Here is a 22,985-nt window from a genome sequence, read left to right on the forward strand (position 1 = left end):
TGTAATTCTGAGTTAAACATGGAGATAAGATAGGAAAAAAATGCAGACAATGTCCTCTTCACTGTATTGTTCTGTGTTTTATATCTGCCAGTGTAATAATAAAACCTGTGGGGAAAAAAAAAAATATCTTTTTTAAAAAATGAAATAGGCTTTCCATTTCCACAGTGCTAGTTCATGCATACTGATTTCTGTATGAATACTGTATGAAAAAAGGCATTTTTACACTGCAAAAATGGTGCTTTTAAATGTAACAATATTTCTATATTGCTTTAAATGATTATGTGGTTATAAAGACATATGCATAATACAGATAGCAGCAGAAATGGAAAGAGAGGCCAGCGCTGAAGAGGGAAGTATAGCATTAGGACACATAATATTCATTAATATATTAGCTTTGATATAATAATAGTTGCATGATTTAAGGCAAAACACTTTTTGTCAGTGACTCTAAAAATCAAATAAATTAACAAAAATCAATACTTAAATCAAAATGTGCACTTTTGTTGATCTATACGAAAAGAGCGAAGAAAAGATCTCTCTCTGTTCCATCTATAAAATGATTCCATCATATAAAACCTATAAAACCTTATTTTCCATTACAGTCTCAAGCAAATTACAACTAAAACAACTAAAATGTTCGGTAACAAAAGCCACATAATCATGTATTCTGGCCGCCACAGTCTTTGAACTTTTTTGCAATACCGATTATAAAATTATTTGCCCAGCAAGTGTTTCAGTCATAGTGCTTCCATTGTAGACACAGCTGATATATTTCAGTCCATTGGCAGGATCCCAAAAGTCTGTCTCTGCTCTATCTATCCAGTTCCGCCTCTAGTATCTCTCCCCAGGTCTCCACGTCCAGTGGACACATGCTGTTGGGCGGGATATCATCAGCAGAGCGGATGTTACTGTATCGGCCCTTCAGCCACCTCCGCTTTACGCAGCCTTTCCTGTAGTTACGCACAAGAGTAACCTGGAACAAAAAAGGAAAGGTAAATAAGAAACAACCAGCAGAGATGGGAACAAAATGAAGCAGAATTTTAACAGCAATAACACAAACCTTCCATGAACACCCAACAAGCCTGTCCCCATCCACCTCCCTCCGGCAAATAGCCAGCACTGTAAGACAGTGGCTCCTCCACAGCTGATCGCTGCCCTCGATTATATCATTCCAGTGTCTGCAGGTGAGCGAGGCCCGGCACAAACTCTTGACATCCAGCTCACTGAAGATCCTAACACTCATCTCTGTAGGAAGGGTCTCTGTAAAGTTCTGCTGAAGTGGATCCTGGTCACCAGGGATCAAGTTGGATGCTCTATCTCGGCTGAAGATTGCGCTGTTGCTCCTTTTACAGACATTCTGCATCTCTCAGCGTCCTAGAACAGTTTCAGTTTTATTTTCATTGAGTCCAACACCAGTTATTTGTATGACAGAACATATGTGACCCTGGACCACAAAACCAGTCTTAAGTAGCAAGAGTATATTTGTAGCAATAGCCAACAATACATTGTATGGGTCACAATACCGTGTGAATATATCAAAACTTAATTTTTGATTAGTAATAGCATTGCTAAAGACTTCATTTGGACAACTTTAAAGGTGATTTTCTCAATATTTTAATTTTTTGCACCCTCAGATTCCAGATTTTCAAATAGTTGTATCTCGGCCAAATATTGTCCAATCCTAACAAACCATACATCAATGGAAAGCTTATTTATGACTTTATGACCATTATGACTGGTTTGTGGTACAGGGACACATATGACTTACAAATAATGCATTATTTAAGCAACACAAAGGTTATAGTGTGCGTGTAATTGAACGATCGCACTATATGTTCGTTCGTGGACAAAGCCACCAAGTAAATCTAGCTAACAGTGTCTAAAACAGATTTTAAAAACAAATACGAAACGGTCACATCTATATAACTCTATTCTGTACGACAAATTAATAATATTTATAAAAAACTAAACATGTTATTTGTAAAGATTCATACCGACGGAGGATTTAAATGTCAGCGTTTGTTTACACCGGAAACCTCACAAGGCAAACCTCGCCCCGTTCCCACTGCGCATGCGCGTCTCTCCAGCGGAAATTTAAAGTTGTTTTGATTCTGCATTATTGTAGTGCAGAATTTGAGTTATAGGTTACAGTTTTTATTATTCGTGTCCTAAATTTGTGCACCCTTGTGGGTACACGTTTAGAAAGGGTCCCACGTGCGTGTTTATACAGCGCATGCTCATGCCCGTCTTGGAGTTAACCGGAAGTCCGAAATATTATTCATTTCTTGTTACACATCTCGTTCAGTCAACACAGTCAGCTTCTTCAGCATTTTTCTTGTACACAAAGCAGCGAAAAGTCGACTGTAACGAATTCGTCTTCGCAACCTAATTAAATAGTAAGTAATTTCTTTCTTAAAATAATAATGGGAGAGTTTGTACTGAGGAAGTTTTAAAACAGCAGCGCATGCGAGCCCAAATCTGCTTTACAGCATTTGTATACACTTTATAGTTAATTACAGTGAACTTTAAGTACAAACAGGTCTGTGTGCCTTCTTATGCACAGATGCCAGGCTTTGAGCTGGAGCAGGTGGACGGTGGCAGTCCTATAGAGCTGCCCTATGGAGGAACTGCCCTGGGGAGAGGACCATTTCTAGGGGTAAGTGGACTATTAGTACTATGTACTGTATTTTCACTAGTATGTCTTAAAAATATATTAAATAGCATGCTAATGTAATTTCCATTGTGCAAATTCTCAAGTTATAATTAACTAATAATAATTTAAGTGGCTGAACTTGAGCCAAGTGTGCTGTGCACTTTTACAGAAATGCATTTTCAAAGCTAAATAGTCATGGTGGAATTACCCAAATAAAATAGACTGTCTGTATGTTAAAGCTGCATGTTTTTGTTTATATAGTTTATATAGATGTATGTTTTGGCATATTGAATGTTTTCTTCATGTTGGTTTAATGCAGAACACACAAAACAAATGTGTTACTTTCAGTTTCATGCATGAGCCATTTATCATTGAGCAATGACAATCAAAGCCCTCAAGATGGCACCCAAACTCTTATGTCTGAGGGTTAGAAATAGGTGATGCTGAGGTGAAATATCTCATAGAGTGGTCCATGAATTGACAACATTTTTTTTGCATTGTACTAACAAACCTCAGGAGTCCTGACATCGGTTATAAAGCAAAGATTATTTTTTTTAAAGACCCAATAAAATCAAAATGGGAGTATGCTTTAAGGTAATCTATATGCTAGTGTACACATACAAGTTGACAGCCTTTAGCATATAAATAAATTATACATTTAAAATCTTTGTCTTGCAAAAAAACCCATCTTGTTTGTCTTACGCCAGCTTCCTGTTACATAAGGAAATATGTCAGGACAAAACAGAAAGCTGGAGTCGTTTCATATCATGGGGTCTTTAAATCACTGAGATCACAGTGAAGTGGCCTCATGGTGTCACTGTAATGTTCTGCTACACACGATGAATGACACTGAGCTGCAGCAAGCAATGTTTATGATAGTGGTGGGTGCCATTGAACATTTATGATTGGAAGTGACACTGAATTCTCTTCATATAGGAAAACATACACTACTGTTCAGAGATTTAAATGATTTTAAATGTTTTTAAAAGAAGTATTTTAGTGACAGCAAAAAAAAAAAAAATAATATTGTGAAATATTATTACAATTCAAAAGAAATGTTTTCGATTTGAATATATTTTGAAAATGCAATTTATTCCTGTGATCAAAGCTGAATTTTCAGCATCATTACTCCAGTCTTCAGTGTCACATGATTCTTCAGAAATCATTCTAATATGCTGATTTGCTGCTCAAGAAACATTTCTTATTAGTATCAATATTGAAAACAGTTGTGCTGATTCATTTTTTTTTTTTTTTTGTGTGGAAATTTACATTTTTTCATCAGTAGAAAGTTCAAAAGAACAGAATTTATTTTCAAGTGTAGAAATGTTTTGTAACATTATAAATCTCTTTACTGTCACTTTTGATCGGCTGAATGCATACTTGAATAAAAGTAAAGATTTCTTTAAAAAATCTTACAGAACCCAAACTTTTAAAGTTTTGCACCGTTCACCAGAAACATTCATACTTTTTAAGATACAGTTTACCATTATAGCATCATTTCACTTTGACTTTGCTCTCCACCAGGTGAATGATAAGAGAGTGTCCAGAAACCACGGCATCCTTGAGAACCTGAATGGCCAGCTGCGTCTGAAGCCTGTAGGTTTTTGTTAGTCGTCTGATGTGGGCTGAGATTCGTGATTGTGGTTTTGTCATTTTACACTCTTCTGTCGAATAAAAGCGGCACTCGCCCTTTGATGTTAAGAACACATCAAAAGTTTTTAAATATGAGCTCTCTCCTCGCATCTTTCTCTCTTGAGCAGCTGTCTCTCTTAATTACATGTGTCGTTATAGCCTGTTAGTCATGCTGTCAAAGCAACGATGATTGCATTTGGGTAATGTTCGCCTCCATTGATCTTTCGCCTCTGAGTATATAACAAGTCCTTGATTTCAAAAATCTCATGAATATTCAGATTATTGATACCTAACTGAGATAATTCTTTTTTTTTTTCTAGCTCCACAAGCTCAAATCAGTGTTGTTATTAACTAAAACTATTAAATTGTTTTTGTTCATTAAAATACACCTGAAATATATAAATATTAGATGGAAAAAGTTAAAAAAGTAAACGTATTTTAAAAAGAAATTCAAGTTGTACTAAGTACAAAAATATAAATAGAAGTATAAATCTAACAAATATGGCAAATGCTCCTAGCTCCACAAGCTCAAATCAGTGTTGTTATTAACTAAAACTATTAAATTGTTTTTGTTCATTAAAATACATCTGAAATATATAAATATTAGATGGAAAAAGTAAAAAAAGTAAACGTATTTTAAAAGAAATTCAAGTTGTACTAAGTACAAAAATATAAATAGAAGTATAAATCTAACAAATATGGCAAATGCTCAAAAATGGCTAAAACCTAAACTAAAAAAAAATCAATAATAAACAACACTGGCTCAAATTTGGACTTTTTGTTGAAAGAAATTGTTGTCAAAGCCATGGCTTAGCATTTGCGCACATGCTTCCGAAATATTCAGACATTGCACTCATATAGGAGACAAATCCTGCCTGATTCCTTCCTCTCCTCGTTGTCTCTTTCAACACAAGGTGGCAAAGTAATTCTGAGCATGCCTGTATGTAAAAGACCTATGCAAAAAGGCTTATTATTTGCATGTGATTGACCAGTATTCCTCTCATTGCTATCCTCTAGACACACCTGAACCCATGTTTTATTCAGACGAACATTGTGGCTGCGCCTCAGCCGCTGGAGAAGGACCAGTGGCATTGCCTAAAGGAGGGCGACATCTTCTCTCTCATGCCTGGGAAATACATTTACAGAGTGCATGTCAAAGAAGAGGATCAAACCCTGAGGTGATTCAGCGGTCACTCACAGGCATTCATTTATTATTCAACAACAACAGAGCTCAATCTGATTGGCTATGTAGGCGTGCAATGATTTGCAGCAACCTCTCTATTTATTTTACTTCTTTAAGGAAAGGGTTAATATATTGGTGTCGAATGCATTTGTTTAAAGTCAACATGAAATCAAATTGGCTTCATTCTGGTTTGAAACACTTTTTCAATCCGAAAGAATTCCTTATGGATGCAATGAAGTGCTACATTGTTTTCTTGTTGAATGCTGTCGCATTATGGAAGTGAAATTGATTGCAAATGTTTCACATTGACTTCAATTACAGATCCTCATGAATATTCAAATACATTCATGCTTGCAGTCTTATCATTCTTTGTCATCTTAAAATAGCACCCTTTATCTCATCTATCTATATTCCCGCTAGACATGATAATAAGTGTCTGGTTGAATGTGTTCATTTTGACCTTTTCCCTTAAAACCGATCTGTGACCGCTGGGTTCACATCAAAGGCCACTTTTATTGTCTTTCTCTATAATGAGCACACTGAGCTCGAATGGACATGTTCAAAACAGACGCTCTGATAACACCCAGATGATAAACAAGTGATAAGAGCTGCTCTGACGAACTGATTCTGAATGTGCTGATTTGCATGCATTTAAAAGTCATGCCTTTCATCTGTGAAATTAGGCTATTAGGTGGCTGTCTTCTTTTATGGTGTGCGCATGCTGACGAGGGATTGTTGTTTTTGTTGATGAATTGTTTTAAAGACTGGCGAGATATAGGCCATTTACATTATTGAAGCTTATCTGAGGGATTTTTACCAGAGTGTGGTGCTTAACTTAGAGAAGTAGAGAAGATTTTCACTGCTGGTTCTTCACAGAAACAGTCAGGCGTTTGAGGAGGAGATGGAGGTGGAGAAGTGTTCGAGTGGACCAGCAGCACCCTCTCTAGACTCGGCCACACTTGAAGCCAGCAGCTGCAGGCTCACGACTCCGAGCGCCACACTCACAGAAGATAAAGGAACGAGTCATCCTTCACACACTCTTTCCTCTCTAAATGAGGTGTGTGTGTTTGCATACTACATAAAACCTACCGGTCAAAGGTTTGGGGTAGATACAGTTTAATGCATAGGAACCCAGATAAGAGACGACTTATCAGGGTTCCTGTGCATTAAAAAATCTTCCTATGCAGTATGAAAAAGTATGGTATTTCCAGGTTTGGATAAGCATGGGAAAAAAAAAAAAATAGTTTTCAGACTATTGCCCCTTTTCATCCGTAAATGTATAGTATAGGAAACATTATTATACTGCATAGCATATCTTGCCATTGTTTTGAAAATATTTTCTGATTTGGTGCTCTAAAAACATTTCTTATCAACAGTTGTGCTTAATATTCATGAAAACCATTCTTTCGAAATTCTTTGATGAATAGAAAGTTCAAAACAACAGCATTTATTTGAAATGCAAATATTTTATAACATTATCAATGTCACTTTTGATCAGTTTAATGCTTCCTTGCTAAATAAACATATTAATTTCGTATTAAAAATCTTATTGACACCAAACTTTTGAAAAGTGGCACAGCTTTGACCAGATTGTAGATTTTGGTAGGATTTTGGTTATTTAAAGGGATAGTTAACCCAAAAATTACAATTTTGTCATCACTTAGTCACACTCAAGTTGTTCCAAACCTGTATGAGTTTCGTCCCTATGCTAAGCACAAAAGAAGATATTTTGAAAAATGTAACCAAACAGGTTGCAGGTCCCCATTGATTTGCATAGTATGGAAAAAAGTATTATGGAAGTCAATGGCTAGCGTCAACTGTTTGGTTACCACCATTTTTCAAAATATCTTTTTTTTTATTTTTTATCTCATACAGGTTTGAAACAAATTGAGGGTGACTAAATGATGACAGAATTTTCATTTTTGGGTGAACTGTCCCTTTAAACATATGGACTCATGCATGATTGTATTGTACCCTGATGTTTCTTCTAGCTGGAAGTTCTTAGCTACTTGTTTTATTCCAGGAGCAGCAGGACGCACCCTGCTGTTATTGCTGCTTTTACTATCATTTGTACATTCCTGTTACATCGTGCTCTCTGTTTGCTGCGTAGTTCCTTATCAGAAATTATAAACATATTTAATACTCATCTGTTCTACACTTTTCAGTTCTATACTTTGTATACAAAACTATATACCCTACTTTCAATTCTGTCTTTTCTCTCTTCTATACCTGTCTTCTATAACCTACTGTTCTGTATCACTTATATATTGACTACTATTGTCTTTACTGACTACAACTCTCAAAATACATAATTTATATATATTTATAAACATTAAGCCATTTTTAACATCAACCATGTTTATATGTATTCATTTTTTATATATTATTTAAATGTGATTTATTTATTTATTATATTTATTAAAAATAAATCTTTATAAAGTTTCTCTCTTCTATACCTCTCTTTGTCTATACATAACATTCTATACCTTCTATACTTTTCTTATCTATACTCACTTCGCTTCTATACCCTACTGTTTTTTAATTTTCTGTATTTTTGTATACTCTTCAATACCCTACTTGGCTACACTCCTGTATATTGTCATTTTCAAATCTATTTCTATTTTGTGTTTTCAAGGCATCCACAAAGAGCCAACAGAACGAGTCTGATGTGCCACAGAAGAAGCGGATCTTGCCGGCCTGGATGATGACTTCAGCCAAAGGTACTGTCCCCATGGCAACAGATCCAGTGTTCTGTCTTTTCACACTTATTCAAAAAAAAAAGAACACATCAGCCAAGTGTCCGGTCGTCACGGTTACTCTTCTCAGCCTGTTGTTGAGGAACAAAGTGGAGAAAGTGGAGCATGCAGAGAGTTAGTCACCATCCTCTTGTCAAATCAGCTACAGACCTATGACTCGACCCAGCCATGTCTCGCTGTATCGCTAATGTGCTCATGAAAAAAGAGCAAGTGTGCTACAGACTTCTTAAACAGCTCATTAGCACCAAACCTGTCATATTCAACACTTCATCTGGATCTCGTGGCACTTTCCCCTGCATTCAGGGTCGTGCTTGAGAAAGCTTTCTTATTCAGCTCATGTAGGAGCAGATTTGTGTGTTTAGTAAGCATATGTCTTTAACTCTCTGATACATGATGTCCATTACAGTAAACAAGTGTTTAAAAGCCTTTTTTTAACCATTCAGGGTGTGATATTACATCCTTACCCATAATTCTATATCACTGTCGTCTGCTCTTTGGATTTTTTTATTTATTAATGGAAACATAAAATTAAAAAGACTGATGAAAGTGGTGATGCATCAAATCCCACTGACAAATTATTTTCTGTTTTAATAGAAAGATGTGTAACTCTCTCAAAATACATAATTTTGGTGAAATTTGAGCTTAATTTTAATGTGCATAGAATAAATATTTTGTATGTATATATTTATTTAATAATTTTAACATTTAATATAGTTAATATTAATATTTATCTATTTAATTTGAATTTTTAAGCTATTTTTCCTATAACAAAAAAATTACATATTTTTAGGGAGAGTAAAGCTCGATCTATGTTTTGTTTGTTTGTTATTAGTTTGTTACAAAGTATTTGTTTATTAAAATAAATATAAATAAATGTTTATATAAGTATTCATATTTCTAGAAAGTTCAAAGAATTTATTCAAAATATAAATTTTGTCGCTTTTGATCAGCTTAATGCATCCTTGCTGAATAATAGTATTGATTTCTGTAACCCCCCTCAAAAAACCTGAATCCATTGTAGGGCTGTCCAAAAAAATTTCGAATTTCGAATATTCGTCGAATAAAAATAAAAAAAATCCACATTCGAATGCAAAAACGTTGCACCCAAGAGGCGTTATGTCGGTTTTCCCCCATCCCACTGTATCTCATGTTTTTAAATGAAGAAAGTAGCCTACTCTTTGTGATTGGTTTTCGGTCCTTTGTATTAAACTATACATACATGCATGGTGCTGTTTTTTTCCAATTGTTTAAGCAACTTTATTAATTATATATGGTTAATAAACATTATTTTAAACATTATGCACTTTTTTTTCCCAAAGATAGTCGTGTTATTTTATTACGCTTTGAAGAAACGTGCATAATATTTTGCTCGATGTGCCCTCTTGTGGCCTCAGGAGAGAAGCCAAAAGCTTTTTTCCCCCTAACTGAAATTATGCCTTTTAAATTCGAATATAATTCGAATTTTGATAATATTTAAGTAGAAATTTCTAATGTAGTTTTTCTAGCCCTTATCAACAGAGGCGGAGAGCTCTTTTTTGCACCTGCAACAGTCATTTTGGACTGAATCAAGAGTTGAGCAATCCCCTTCATGCTCAGTGCACAGCACACACACGTACTCATCATCAGACTCTGTTTCCTCAGCACACACTTACCGTGATGGACAGATGTTTGGAGAGAGTCCTACATTAGCTGTACTGTTCTCTCTGTCTCCGAAACATCCATGTCACCTCTCATCTCTGACCTTCAGTGCTACAGGTCCATCTGGAGCCCCTCTGGGGTGTTTTTCACTCTGTTGTGGTCCTACAGATCAATCATAGAGTTCATTCAGTGTGTAATCACTGCATCAGGAGACCACGATTTTAAGAATTTTTCCCCCTGTACTTTTTACACTTTATTATTACTCTTTGTTTATATTGAATTATGTAGTGACCAAAAACTTGCGAGTATTGACATTATCCATCAATAACAGTGTTTTTTCTGGCTGTTTTGGAGCAGGTGAGAGCTCAGCGGTGAAGGCGACACCTGCAAAATCCAAACGAGTAGCTACACCCAAGAGGGCAGCTGGACCTAAACGAGCTCGAGCCACACGGGTGTCATCTCAGGAAGAGGAGGTGGAGGAAGAGCTGCCCAAAAGGAAAGCAAAGAGACTGAAGAGTGACTCTGAAGATGAGTCTGCACCTCAGGTAAATGAGCTATTTTACACAATATGGGATTCTTGACCCTAGTATATTACTGTTTATTATATTATATTATATTATATTATATTATATTATATTATATTATATTATATTATATTATATTATATTATATTATATTATATTATATTATATTATATTATATTATATTATATTATTGACTTTTATAATTTGCTGTTGCTGTCATTTTGTAAAATTGGCATTATAAAAATATATATTATACATTTTATTTAAAAAAAATTGTAAATTGTAAAAAGCTTGCACATTTTGTGTTTGTATTTATATTTATATTACCTAATAAATGTATGTGTCACTCTGGTGGCATATTGTCATTTTGGGTATATTACTAATCTTGAATAGTAATAATAATGAATAAATCCTCTTCCTTTTTTTACTTTAATAATTGTACAATTTGTTTTATTGTTATTTTAAACATTTGTTAATTTTTCTTCCTTTTAATAGTACATTTTATCTGTAAAACATGTTAGATATGATTACAAGAATTGTCACAGCTAATACCTGCACTGTGTTGCACTGAAATGTAAGCAGAACGGAGTATTTACTGTGTGCATGGATGTCCTGACAGGAGGATGCAACCGCTCCCAAGAGCAGCAGAGTCGGATCAGTCCTGGATGGAGAGAACAGCACCGGTGTGATGGAGAGTGATGATGGGGAGAGAAGGGGAGCTGGCAGGGGAGCTGAGGTCAGACCAGGAGCTCAAGCTGAAGACTCAAAGACACAAGCAGAAGATCCCAGTGATTCTCAGATCAGCCAGGGACGCCCGCAGAGGTCAACGGTCACGGAGCGACGGACACGGTGTCCTTACGGCAGCTCCTGCTACAGGTACTGCACCGCAAGACTGAAGAACCTTGAGTGAACTGTTGCTTTTTAAACTTTGCTGCTTTGACAAGTCAATGTTTAGACATTGCTTATATTACTATTCAAGACAGTATAATGGCATAAACATAACTTGAAATATTTCTTGAAGATCAACACTGCTAATTAGTTTGTTGGAGTTCATACTATCTCAAGATAAGATGCTAAAAGAGGATTAAGAATGAAACCATCCCAAGCAAAAGCTTCTCTGATGATAGTTTGTGAGTTATTTCAAAGACATACGCACATGTTTTCCCTAACGTCTAATTCTCTTATGTTTATTTTTAATATTAAAAAGCTGAGAGATGAAACACAAAGTTGGTATTTTAGCTGGCCCAAACGCAGCGGTGAAGCGTGACACGCGGTTGTAAACTCTTTCCATTTGTACGCGGTTCAGTTTTCTGTTGGGACTCCCATACCCTGCATCTTTTTTTGTTCCTTCCCTTCCAAACTGTCCTTTAGACACAGCCATAAAGAAGCTACATACACTTTAAAAGGGGACTCTAACTGACATCAGTTGTGATTTATGAGTTTCATTCTGTTGCCAGTTTAATTGAAATATTACATTATGATGGGTCACAGAATGATAACGACAAGCTGAAATGAACAGCGGAAATGCTGCTGAATAGTACTTTAATTTCCAGCTAGATTAGCTGTCAGTGTAATTAAGTTGCATGAATGCCCGTGATTGAATTCATTTGCCTTATTGTGTTCCAGCGTGCATTGCAGTTCACTCAGCAATTGTGTTTTTTCTCTCACCAGGAAAAATCCGGTCCACTTTCAGGAGTGCAGTCACCCTGGAGACAGCGACTGTGAGGAAGAGGAGGCAGAGGATGCTGACGATGACAGGCCTGAGTGTCCGTATGGTACCCACTGCTACAGGTGACGACAAGCGAGTTTAACCACACCACAATACTTCATTTAAATGCATATTTAGTGTACTTCATCAAAGTTTTTTGATCTCGTTGAAAACTGTCACTATCAGAACTCAAAACGTCCTGCTCAGTATAATTAATTTTTAAAAATAAGATGGAAAAACGGACTTATTCAGAGCATATTAACATAAGACTGTCCACTTTTACACATCATTATAAGATGCACTACAAGTGGAGCTCAGGAAGAAAATATTAAGGCAAGACACCACAGTTTAATTTAACTAACTGATATCACCATTCTTTCCCAAATAGATTAATCATAGTACACAGTTTATATATGCAAGCGAGTTATCATCTAATTAAGTATGCACTAATTTGCATACATTTCCAGAACAGAAATCTGAACATTGGATAAAGCCGGGTTCGAAATTCTTGTTTTGTTGACATAAAGGCTTTTTCAGAGGGGATTTTGTATATTTTATTTATCACTTGTGTATTTTGAATATTCTCTTTCCACTAGTCTGACAGAAGATATTTTAAGTATCCAAAATAGCCCAATGCATCAAAATAAAATAAATAAATAAAGGATTTACCTGTTTTGCCTTAAGTGAAAAGTCTATTAGATTAAGTGTAACTCTAGAGTTTGTTTAAAGTTTCTTCTTCTTTGTGCTTGCCTCAATATTGCAGGAAGAATCTGCTTCACAAGAAAGATTACAAACACACTAAATCACCACGTGAGTATTTTTACATGTGAATTAATGTGAACTGTGTGCCACGGTTAAATACTTGGTGTAAGATGAAGGGTTTGTTCAGATCCTGAGCACTAAGTTTAACAATAATAAAAGTGATGCTTACCTTAGCAGACACCACTAATTGAGCGTAAACTGAATAATGTCGTATTTACTTCCTGTTGGGGTCTCGTTTGGCAATAAGTTAAAATATAGAGAAATGGATTTAGTGAGTGACGCCAAAATTGTTTTTGGGCAACATGTCATTTTATAACAGTGCATGCTAAATCACAACATTATTGCTGTTCTAACGTGAAATTAGTTGCGCTTTCCAGAATGCAGTCCCTAATTCCTAAAAAATGCCTTCAGTCTTTCTTCCCTGTCTCCTCCCCTTTCCTCCGTCCTGTCGAATTTGGACTATAGACCCGTCGAGCAGTGCAAAATTACAGACCGCAGGGAGCAGCGTTGATATGAGAGGTGTGAGCTGTGATCATCTTCTGGACTACTATTAGAATTATACAGGGTTTTTTCTGCATTTAGGTTTTCATCAGAAATAAATTGTGCGATGGAAACCACGAAAGCCGAGTGAGGCTCTTGAATTAGACGCATAAATCTCTACTTCGAAGCGTTTTGGAAGGTTAAGCATCTCAAATGACCAGGTGCTGGATAATGGAGTGCTGTAAATCTAAAAAATACTTCTTTAAAACTGAAAGGTTAGTTGCCAAAAGATCAGTGATACAGACTGTTCTTTTTTCTTTAAGAAATGAATACTTCAAAAGGGACAGAAAAGACATAATGTTTCAAAAGATTCCTGTTTCAAACAAATGATGTTCTTTTGAAATTTCTACTCAAAGAATCCTGAAAAAACAGGATTCCACAAAAATATTAGGCAGTACAGCTTTTTCAATATTCATAATAATTAAGAAATATTTCCTGAGCAGTAAATCAGCATATTAGAATGATTTCTGAAGGATCATGTGACACTGAAGATTGGAGTAATGATGCTGAAAATTCAGCTTTGATCACAGGAATAAATTACACTTGAAAATATATTCAAACAGAAAACAATTATTTTAAATTGTAATTATATTTTATAATATTACTGTTTACCTGTATTTTGATTGAGTAAAATAAATATGTTAAATAAATAGATGAGAAAATGGCGGCGTTGGTGAAAATGAGTCAAAGAAATCTTTAGTTAAAGAAAAACTCTGTGTGTGTACGTCTATAGAAATATTTGAACTACTTTAACCCTAAAACAACTAATACAGTATATCCTATGTAGGCAAGCTTATAAACATTTATTTGTTAATCACTTAAAGGGTTAGTTCACCCAAAAATGAAAATTCTGTCGTTAATTACTCACCCTCATGTCGTTCCAAACCCGTAAGACCTTCGTTCATCTTTGGAAAGCAAATTAAGATATTTTTGATGAAATCCGAGAGCTCTCTGACCCTCCCATAGACAGCAAGGATCCTTACACGATCAAGGCTCAGAAACGTAGCAAGGACATCGTTAAAATAATCCATGTGACATCAGTGGTTCAACCGTAATGTTAAAGCTACGAGAATACTTTTTGTGCACAAAGAAAACAAAAATAACGACTTTTGAATAAAGACTACATTTCTGGACCTTGATCATGTTAGGATCCTTGCTGTCTATGGGAGGGTCAGAGAGCTCTCAGAATTCATCAAAAAATATCTTAATTTGCTTTCCGAAGATGAACGAAGGTCTTACGGGTTTGGAACGACATGAGGGTGAGTAATTAACGACAGAATAAATTAGTTGCGCTTTCCAGAATGCAGTCCCTAATTCCTAAAAAATGCCTTCAGTCTTTCTTCCCTGTCTCCTCCCCTTTCCTCCGTCCTGTCGAATTTGGACTATAGACCCGTCGAGCAGTGCAAAATTACAGACCGCAGGGAGCAGCGTTGATATGAGAGGTGTGAGCTGTGATCATCTTCTGGACTACTATTAGAATTATACAGGGTTTTTTCTGCATTTAGGTTTTCATCAGAAATAAATTGTGCGATGGAAACCACGAAAGCCGAGTGAGGCTCTTGAATTAGACGCATAAATCTCTACTTCGAAGCGTTTTGGAAGGTTAAGCATCTCAAATGACCAGGTGCTGGATAATGGAGTGCTGTAAATCTAAAAAATACTTCTTTAAAACTGAAAGGTTAGTTGCCAAAAGATCAGTGATACAGACTGTTCTTTTTTCTTTAAGAAATGAATACTTCAAAAGGGACAGAAAAGACATAATGTTTCAAAAGATTCCTGTTTCAAACAAATGATGTTCTTTTGAAATTTCTACTCAAAGAATCCTGAAAAAACAGGATTCCACAAAAATATTAGGCAGTACAGCTTTTTCAATATTCATAATAATTAAGAAATATTTCCTGAGCAGTAAATCAGCATATTAGAATGATTTCTGAAGGATCATGTGACACTGAAGATTGGAGTAATGATGCTGAAAATTCAGCTTTGATCACAGGAATAAATTACACTTGAAAATATATTCAAACAGAAAACAATTATTTTAAATTGTAATTATATTTTATAATATTACTGTTTACCTGTATTTTGATTGAGTAAAATAAATATGTTAAATAAATAGATGAGAAAATGGCGGCGTTGGTGAAAATGAGTCAAAGAAATCTTTAGTTAAAGAAAAACTCTGTGTGTGTACGTCTATAGAAATATTTGAACTACTTTAACCCTAAAACAACTAATACAGTATATCCTATGTAGGCAAGCTTATAAACATTTATTTGTTAATCACTTAAAGGGTTAGTTCACCCAAAAATGAAAATTCTGTCGTTAATTACTCACCCTCATGTCGTTCCAAACATAACAGAATTTTGGGTGAACTATCCCTTTAAGTTAAAACAGTTATTTGAAATGGTGTGAAGTCAATCAACTCTATCACATAATCTACAACAAAATGGCATTTTGCCCCAGGAAAAGTCCTGTTATCTAAGTGCAGCAGTGAGTCATGTTGAAAGCTTTCTGGCATCAAATCAGCATGTCGTAAAGGAGTCATGAACTGCCTTTTTATTATTTTGTACTGTTCCCTGAGGTCCACTTATAATGTTATCACGATTTTTACATCAAAAACATCATAATTTAGAAGTAAGGCTATTTTCTGTTATGTTTTTAGCCCCTCTCATCAGAACGCTCTGTTTGAATAGGTGTGGCCGATTGTAGACTCTGAAGTAAACGCCCACTGCTAGATTGTCGAATTGTGCCTGAATCCACGGTAAAATGAAGTGAAGAAAGGACCGAGTTCTTAATGACATGGTCTGCAGCTTCATTAAAAATAAAGTCCACTCTTTTCTAATGTTTGGGTCAGAAGGAAGGCTATGCAAAGACTTTTTTCCCCCACAACTAGACATGCGTTTGCCTCTCTCGTTATTATTTACCTACTACGTGTGTGAATCGGTGGGCGGGGCTAAACAGGCAGTGATGTAGAATCAGTGGGCGGGGCTAAACAGGCAACGATGTAGAATCAGTGGGCGGGGCTAAACAGGCAGTGATGTAGAATCAGTGGGCGGGGCTGAACAGGCAACGATGTAGACTCAGTGGGTGGGGCTTAACAGGCAGCGATGTAGAATCAGTGGGCGGGGCTAAACAGGCAGCGATGTAGAAGCAGGCGTTGATCATCTTCTGCGGAGACGGTGTTTAGCCCCACTATTTCATCATTGAGTGGCACATTCCACAATCTGTCGTTTTGGCAGACTGCCTTCAATATAAGCTGTTTTTAGACTAAAGAGCTTTGAGTTCAAATGACTAGGTTTGTCGCAATGGTCATCACTTACCAATCGCATCTCAATTTGTATAAAGAGCTTTGAAAGTGCGACCAACACTTTCAGTTGTCTGAGATGCAATAACCTTGACATTCTGAGATGAAGAATAAACAATATGTTTATTCTTCCAACTCATGCATATTTAACGCCCGCAAATCCATGCGCCACAATGATACCAGATTCTGAATCATTTACTTTTGAACTGAATGAGTGTAATGTTTGGTGAGTAACCAGAGGCTCCTCTGGGCCGTAGTCACATTTGACACAATTCAACTCCTCTTAAACTAATTGAAAACATGCTGCATGGACCCTGGGGAGGAACAGACTGCACATATGGACGTCAGCATCGATCAAAATAAACATTAGAAGATTATTATCTTAGCTTTTGTGGCGTTTGATTGTTAACAATCACCAGTGGTTTCACTGATAAGTGATTTGCATTTAATGCTTCATGAAGTCACAACCATTTTGGTTATTTTCCTCCTAAAAACAGTGTAGTACGTGCCGAATGCCATATAAAAACCAGGCCTGAGACCACAGACGCTCACAGATGTTTTAGAAGCATTTTCATTCTCTGAAGATCTTAAAAATTTAAGCTTGTAACCATGCAACTGAGCAAGATGTTTCTTCTTAAGCCATATTTACACTGTCTTGGGTGATCACAGGGGGTCAGTGTGAAATACAGGGGTAAACTGGGTCCAAAATCTTTAATTCAAACCACATTTCATGCTGTTTTGTTTGCCCAGCCAAGACCGCTGCTGCTGATGATGAGGGTGAAGATGAAGATCACTACGAAAACAGTTTTATTAATGATGAGAGTGAGGAGGAGGTGGATGAAGACTCAGACTATCTGCCCGAATCAGACAACAGTGGCAAAGAGGACGTTAAACGTCTGCAGAAAGAAGCAAAAGCGTTCCTCAGGAGGAAGAAGTGACTTTTGTTTAGGGTATTTTCCATGAAAACAGCTTCTACACTAATCTCACAACAACTATCAAACATCTCATACTTTCCAAGGAGGCATTTTATAAGTGTTAGATGATTTTTATGACCTTTTACCTTCACTTTTTAAGAAATAGTTAATGTGTGTGTGTGTGTGTATATATATATATATATATATATATAATCTTACTTTCTTCACAATCTAATGTTTGTTTGTTTTTATTTTTAAACTTTTCTCTTATCCCGTCTGTGTTTTTGTAAAGGCTGCTACTTTATAAGTCACTTTTTTTGATGATTTAAAAATTCAGGTAATTATAGTTGTGTGGCCTTTTATTTTTTTACTGTCTGGCTGTTTATTTTTACTGCTGGGTCTTGATCGGATCATAGAGTCATAGGAAAAATAAACACTATTATAAAAAGTTAGTGTAGTTGCACACTTTTTTAAAATGCTTTTTAATTGCTATAATTACAATACATTGGGCATTTATACATTTTACTTTCATCATAATTTGTCTGCCAGTGACATTTATAGAGCAACGGCAAAGGTACAAGTATAACATTGCTGCTTTATGAGTTTGGCATCCTAACTGAAATAGAACCCTAAATGAGCGATTTGGAACACTACTTGGAGAGTAACTCTGTGCATCACTCAAATAGCACTCTTTAGGTGAAGTGCACAGGAGGTATTGAATAAACATTATGAGTTTTACCTTGTCTGATGCAGCTTAAGAATTTGGACAAAAGGAAGTATCTTAGTAGGCAGGCTGTCTTTTAGAAGGACACCTTTTTATCTTAAAATGCTGTCTAGGTAAGCCTCTGAACAGCCTCTGAAGCAAAGACCTCACTATGCAATATGCATTACTTGTGTATTACATTTCTAATTCTAGACCAAAACCCTGTGGGCTACCATTTTTAAGAATGATTTATTATTATTATTATTTTGGAGATTAACTGATTTACTGTGACTGAGCAAGTAGGAGTGACTAAGTGGAGAAGAAAACAAACAAGTCTTAAAAAGGAAATCCGTGATTTTGAGATACGGCTCTTTCCAAGCCATTGTGGTTTAGTCCAAAACCATTCACACACACTGTTTAGAAAACACAAATAAACTAACATCTGAGCATTCAGAAGAGGAACAGCTGATGTAAGCCGATTAAGAGTCAGGATTTATTCATCATACAAAGCACCAAGATGTAGCCATTGTGACTTTTGTCCTGTTCAGACTTTTGTACTTTACTCTGTTGTATAAAGATCATTCTTGGACTTGGCTGTTGATGGAAAGCATTGTTTCTCTTTTGTAAGATAAAGCATCAATGCCCAAGTGTTTGGACCAGGCCTTGTTACCTGATTAAAGGGATAGTTCAACCACACAAAAAAAGAACATTTGCTGTTAATTTACTCACTTCCAGACCATCCTAGATGTAGGTGACTTTTTCTTCAGTAGAAGAGCAAAAAAGATTTGTAGCTGAAACCGTGGTCATAAAATGCAAGTCAGCGGCTGCACGTTTTTGAAAATAAAAAAATAAAATAAAACCATATCTTCTTCTCTTCTTCTTCTCCACCCACACTAAGAAGCGTATTGGACGACGAGAGTTCTCCAGCAATTGCGACCAAGGGCCAGATCTTTGGCTTCTTCCCATGTGATGTTTAGGGAACTGAGGTCATTGATAAAGGTTCGGCACCAGGTCAGTCGTGGTCGACCCCTACATCGCCGCCCTCTAGGTGGGACCCACTGAAGTGCCTGCTTTGGAATGCGGCTACTTTCCATCTGCATAATGTGTCCAGCCAGCCACAGGCGACTGTATGCAATCATTGTACTAAGGCTTGACATATTGCTTCGTCGCAGGACTTCTTTATTAGTAATGAGGTCGTAGTATCGAATGTGCAGTATTCTTCGTAGGCAGTGCTGATGGAAGACATCTACCTTGTGAGAAATACTAGCCGATGCCTTCCACGTTTCTGCTGCATAAGTTGCCATCGGAAGGATGATAGATGCATATAAGCGAAGTTTGATGTTAAGTGAGATCGATGTAGATGACCAGATTTTGCACATATGTTGAAAGACTGTTGATGCCTTGCCAATCCGGTATTTGACGTCTAGCCTATCTCTGCATCTCAATCTCGTCCAATAGTGCTGCCAAGGTACATAAACCTATCGACTTCTTTAATGTCGCATCCATCAACCTTAATCCTTGGCATGTCAGCTTGAGCACCGGTATGCATGACTTTGGTCTTTTCGGCACTAATGCGTAATCTGACCTTCGCTGCTTCTTTATGTAAGCTTGATGTTATTTCTTGTAAATGGTAACCGTTTTCAGCGAGTAGAACAATATCATCCGCAAAATCGAGATCAGTGAGGCGGTTCTGTCCATCCCAATCAGTGCCTGAATTTGGCCTTGCCATAGCCTTCCTCATAACAAAATCAAGAGCCACCATAAATAGGAATGGCGACAAGATGCATCCTTGTCTGACACCAGTCTCAATGGCAAAAAAAGTCAGTGTGGCCTGTATCTGTCCTGACACAGCAGCTGGAATTGTTTTACAAAGACCTGAAGACAGCTATGAATTCACAATGGACACTATCTAAGGCTTTACTGAAATCGATAGAAATGATGGAAAGTGGATGCTAATACGCCACGCATTGTTCAGTGATGTTACGTAAAGTGAATATTTGCTTGCTACATGATCTTCCTTTACGGAAGCCAGCCTGTTCTTCTTGGAGGCGTTTGTCAATGGCTGCCTGCAATCGTCTTAGGAGAACTGTGGAAAACACAGTTTCCCTGTACTGACAAGAGGGTTATGCCACGCCACATTCCATTTGATTCCCTTTTTTTGGTAGCTTAATGATGGTACACTTTTGCCAGTCTTCAGGGACAGCTTGCATTCGCCAACACGCATTAAAGAGATCTATTAGCTTCGCTACTACAATGGGACCACCATACTTCAGAAGTCCTGCCTGAATTTTATCCAAGCCAGCTGCCTTATTTGATTTCTGCATCTTAATGTCATTTTGGACTTATTCTGCTGTTATATTGAAGGTCCAAATTGCAGTTTCAAAGGGCTGTACATGATCCCAGCTGAGGAATAAGGGTCTTATCTAGTGAAACGATCAGTCATTTTCCCCAAAATTTTTTATTTATATGCATTTTAACTACAAATGCTCCTCTTGCACTAGCTCTGCAATCCATGACTTCACGCATTACGTAATCATGTTGGAAAAGTAATGCGCAGTTAGTTCTTTGAGTTTTTCGCCCTACCCTACCTTTTTGAACCGAAGTACACAGACAAATTCATTTTCTCCAACTTCAAAATTGCCTGATATCATTGTTTTTTTTTTCTTCAAGTTATTGTTATGAGCTTTTATGCCTTTATTGGATAGGACAGTAGAGATCAGACAGGAAAGCATTGGGTGGAGAGTGAGATCGGCAAAGGACCTCGAGGCAGGAATCGAACTCGGGTCGCCGCGAGCACAGTTATCAAGCCAACCTGACATGGATGTTTTTCTGTGTTTTGTAAAGGGCGTTTGACTTTCTTTGCACGTTCCCTTTGTAAACACTGGGTTGGTACTTCCACCTACATCATGCATGACTTTTCCAACATGATTACGTAATGTGTGAAGTCGTGGACATGCATCGCAGAGCTAGTGTAAGACGAGTATTTGTGGTTAAAAAGTATATACATTTGTAAAATGACCAGTCGTTTCACTAGATAAGACCCTTATTCCTCAGCTGGGATCGTGTAGAGACCTTTGAAGCTGCATTGAAACTGCAATTTGGACCTTCAACCCGTTGGCCACAATTGAAGTCCAACTATATAGAGAAAAATCCTGGAATGTTTTGCTCAAAAACCTTAATTACTTTTCGACTGAAGAAAGAAGACATGAACATCTTGGATCAAATGGGGGTGAGTAAATTATCAGGAAATTTTCATTTTTGGGTGAACTATCCCTTTAAGACATTTTCTGCCTTGTTTCACATAAAACGTCTTGGGTTCAAAAACAGCGAGAACAGAATGTAACAGGACAGCTTTAAAAGCTTTTAAAAACATTAAAGCTAAAAAACACCAATTACAAAATAGATCAACTAGTTGACTTGTCCGAGTCTCGATGCTCTGTTTTGCTTCATCAGCTGCTGCGCTCGTGGAGGTTTGAACATCAGGCTGTTAATCCATCAAATGAGTATCTAAAGGAGCTCGGTCTGACTTGAATTAAGATTCTTTCTCAGGGCGATGGTCCTGGCAATAAGTGCCAGTTGCCCTCCCAACTGTGTCCATGCCAATATTTCCCATTCCTTATATTCGGCAGAGGAGAGAAGTTTCTTTCTGCTATCTGAGATTAATAAGCACTGTGTGAGGGAGGATATGTTGCGACAGTTGCTTTTAGTTGCACTTGCTCATGAAATAAACCAGACGTTTAGTCTTTCTGGAATCATTTGTTTCATTCCAACACTGCTGCAAATGTAAGTTTGTTCCGGAAGGAAGGTCGTAGGAAGTAATCAAGTTTCCTGTGCATTTTATTTTGTATGACTCATATGTGTGAGCATTGTTTATTACTGATATAAATGCTTTAGCAAAAAATATTTCTATTCAAAAAAGAAAACAATGAGGAGGGGGGGGGGGAATGCTACATGCAAATAATGAAAACATAGTCATGCATAGTTGACCTATGATGGCAGATTAAATATGCATATTAATTTTTAAAAGGGAGAAAAAATGCTTTTCATATTATTTTTAGTTCCAAAATACTAATACATAGTACAACTTTAGTTCCAAAATACAGATGCCATTTTCTAGTATTTTTGTTCTCTAAAGAGAACAAGTTGATATGCACCATTGTTTTGGTTTCCTAATCTGTCTCGCGTTCATCAAGCAGATTTAATTCATGCCATTAGTGGCCTGACTATACTGAATCAGAGAATCACACAGATTAAATCGAACCCATCCTGAGTTTCACCCAGCTACTCTACAGGATTTAAAACTGATCTCTAAGAGATGGGAAATAACAACATGCTACCAACACAGGCTCATTCCTGACCTCCCATCTGTCAACGTAGTCACAATTACATTTTTTAAAATTTTTGTTAGAAATCAGTTCTTTGAAATTTCGATGAGATGAATATGATATCTCGTGGTTTGTTTTTTGGCTTATCCTTAATCCCTGCAGACACACTATTTGTCCTGGACAGGAGAGAAAATTAACACAGACCAGCCGTGTGTCCAGCCTCATGACCGAAGATAAACACAATTCAGAACCATTTGTTTCCACATGCTGTTCCACACATTTACTCTTAATCTTGTGTTGTGCAGTGAGATGGAAAATTGTGTTTTGAGTATAAGTCCAAAAAGTG

General features: G+C 36.7%; 2 protein-coding genes across 6 annotated transcripts; one reads left to right on the forward strand and one right to left on the reverse strand.

Moving 5' to 3' along the window:
- Window positions 1-7: 7 nt before the first annotated feature.
- On the reverse strand, window positions 8-2,061 carry LOC107747422 (F-box only protein 48-like). Of its 2 annotated transcripts, none has more exons than XM_016561907.1 (3): window positions 1,999-2,061; window positions 1,061-1,374; window positions 8-973 (listed from the first exon to the last, which is right to left on the reverse strand). In XM_016561907.1, exons 2-3 carry the CDS (start codon window positions 1,361-1,363, stop codon window positions 812-814), a joined length of 465 nt encoding a protein of 154 aa, XP_016417393.1. In that variant the 5' UTR covers window positions 1,364-1,374; window positions 1,999-2,061; the 3' UTR covers window positions 8-811. The 2 variants fall into 2 exon arrangements, with proteins under 2 accessions (XP_016417393.1, XP_016417392.1); XM_016561906.1 differs by having other exon boundaries at window positions 1,995-2,060.
- Window positions 2,050-17,782, forward strand: aplf (aprataxin and PNKP like factor). Of its 4 annotated transcripts, none has more exons than XM_016561904.1 (11): window positions 2,050-2,396; window positions 2,564-2,656; window positions 4,178-4,249; window positions 5,303-5,463; window positions 6,351-6,525; window positions 8,104-8,188; window positions 10,217-10,407; window positions 11,006-11,262; window positions 12,058-12,177; window positions 12,858-12,904; window positions 17,448-17,782. In XM_016561904.1, the coding sequence occupies exons 2-11, from the start codon at window positions 2,564-2,566 to the stop codon at window positions 17,633-17,635; spliced, it is 1,389 nt and encodes a 462-aa protein (XP_016417390.1). In that variant the 5' UTR covers window positions 2,050-2,396; the 3' UTR covers window positions 17,636-17,782. The 4 variants fall into 4 exon arrangements, with proteins under 4 accessions (XP_016417390.1, XP_016417388.1, XP_016417389.1 ...); XM_016561902.1 differs by having other exon boundaries at window positions 6,345-6,525; window positions 17,448-17,781; XM_016561903.1 differs by having other exon boundaries at window positions 6,345-6,525; window positions 10,220-10,407; window positions 17,448-17,781.
- Window positions 17,783-22,985: the final 5,203 nt, after the last annotated feature.

The sequence above is a fragment of the Sinocyclocheilus rhinocerous genome, unplaced genomic scaffold, assembly GCF_001515625.1.
Source record: "Sinocyclocheilus rhinocerous isolate Xijiao unplaced genomic scaffold, SAMN03320098_v1.1 scaffold229, whole genome shotgun sequence".
NCBI classification, from domain to species: Eukaryota; Metazoa; Chordata; class Actinopteri; order Cypriniformes; family Cyprinidae; genus Sinocyclocheilus; species Sinocyclocheilus rhinocerous.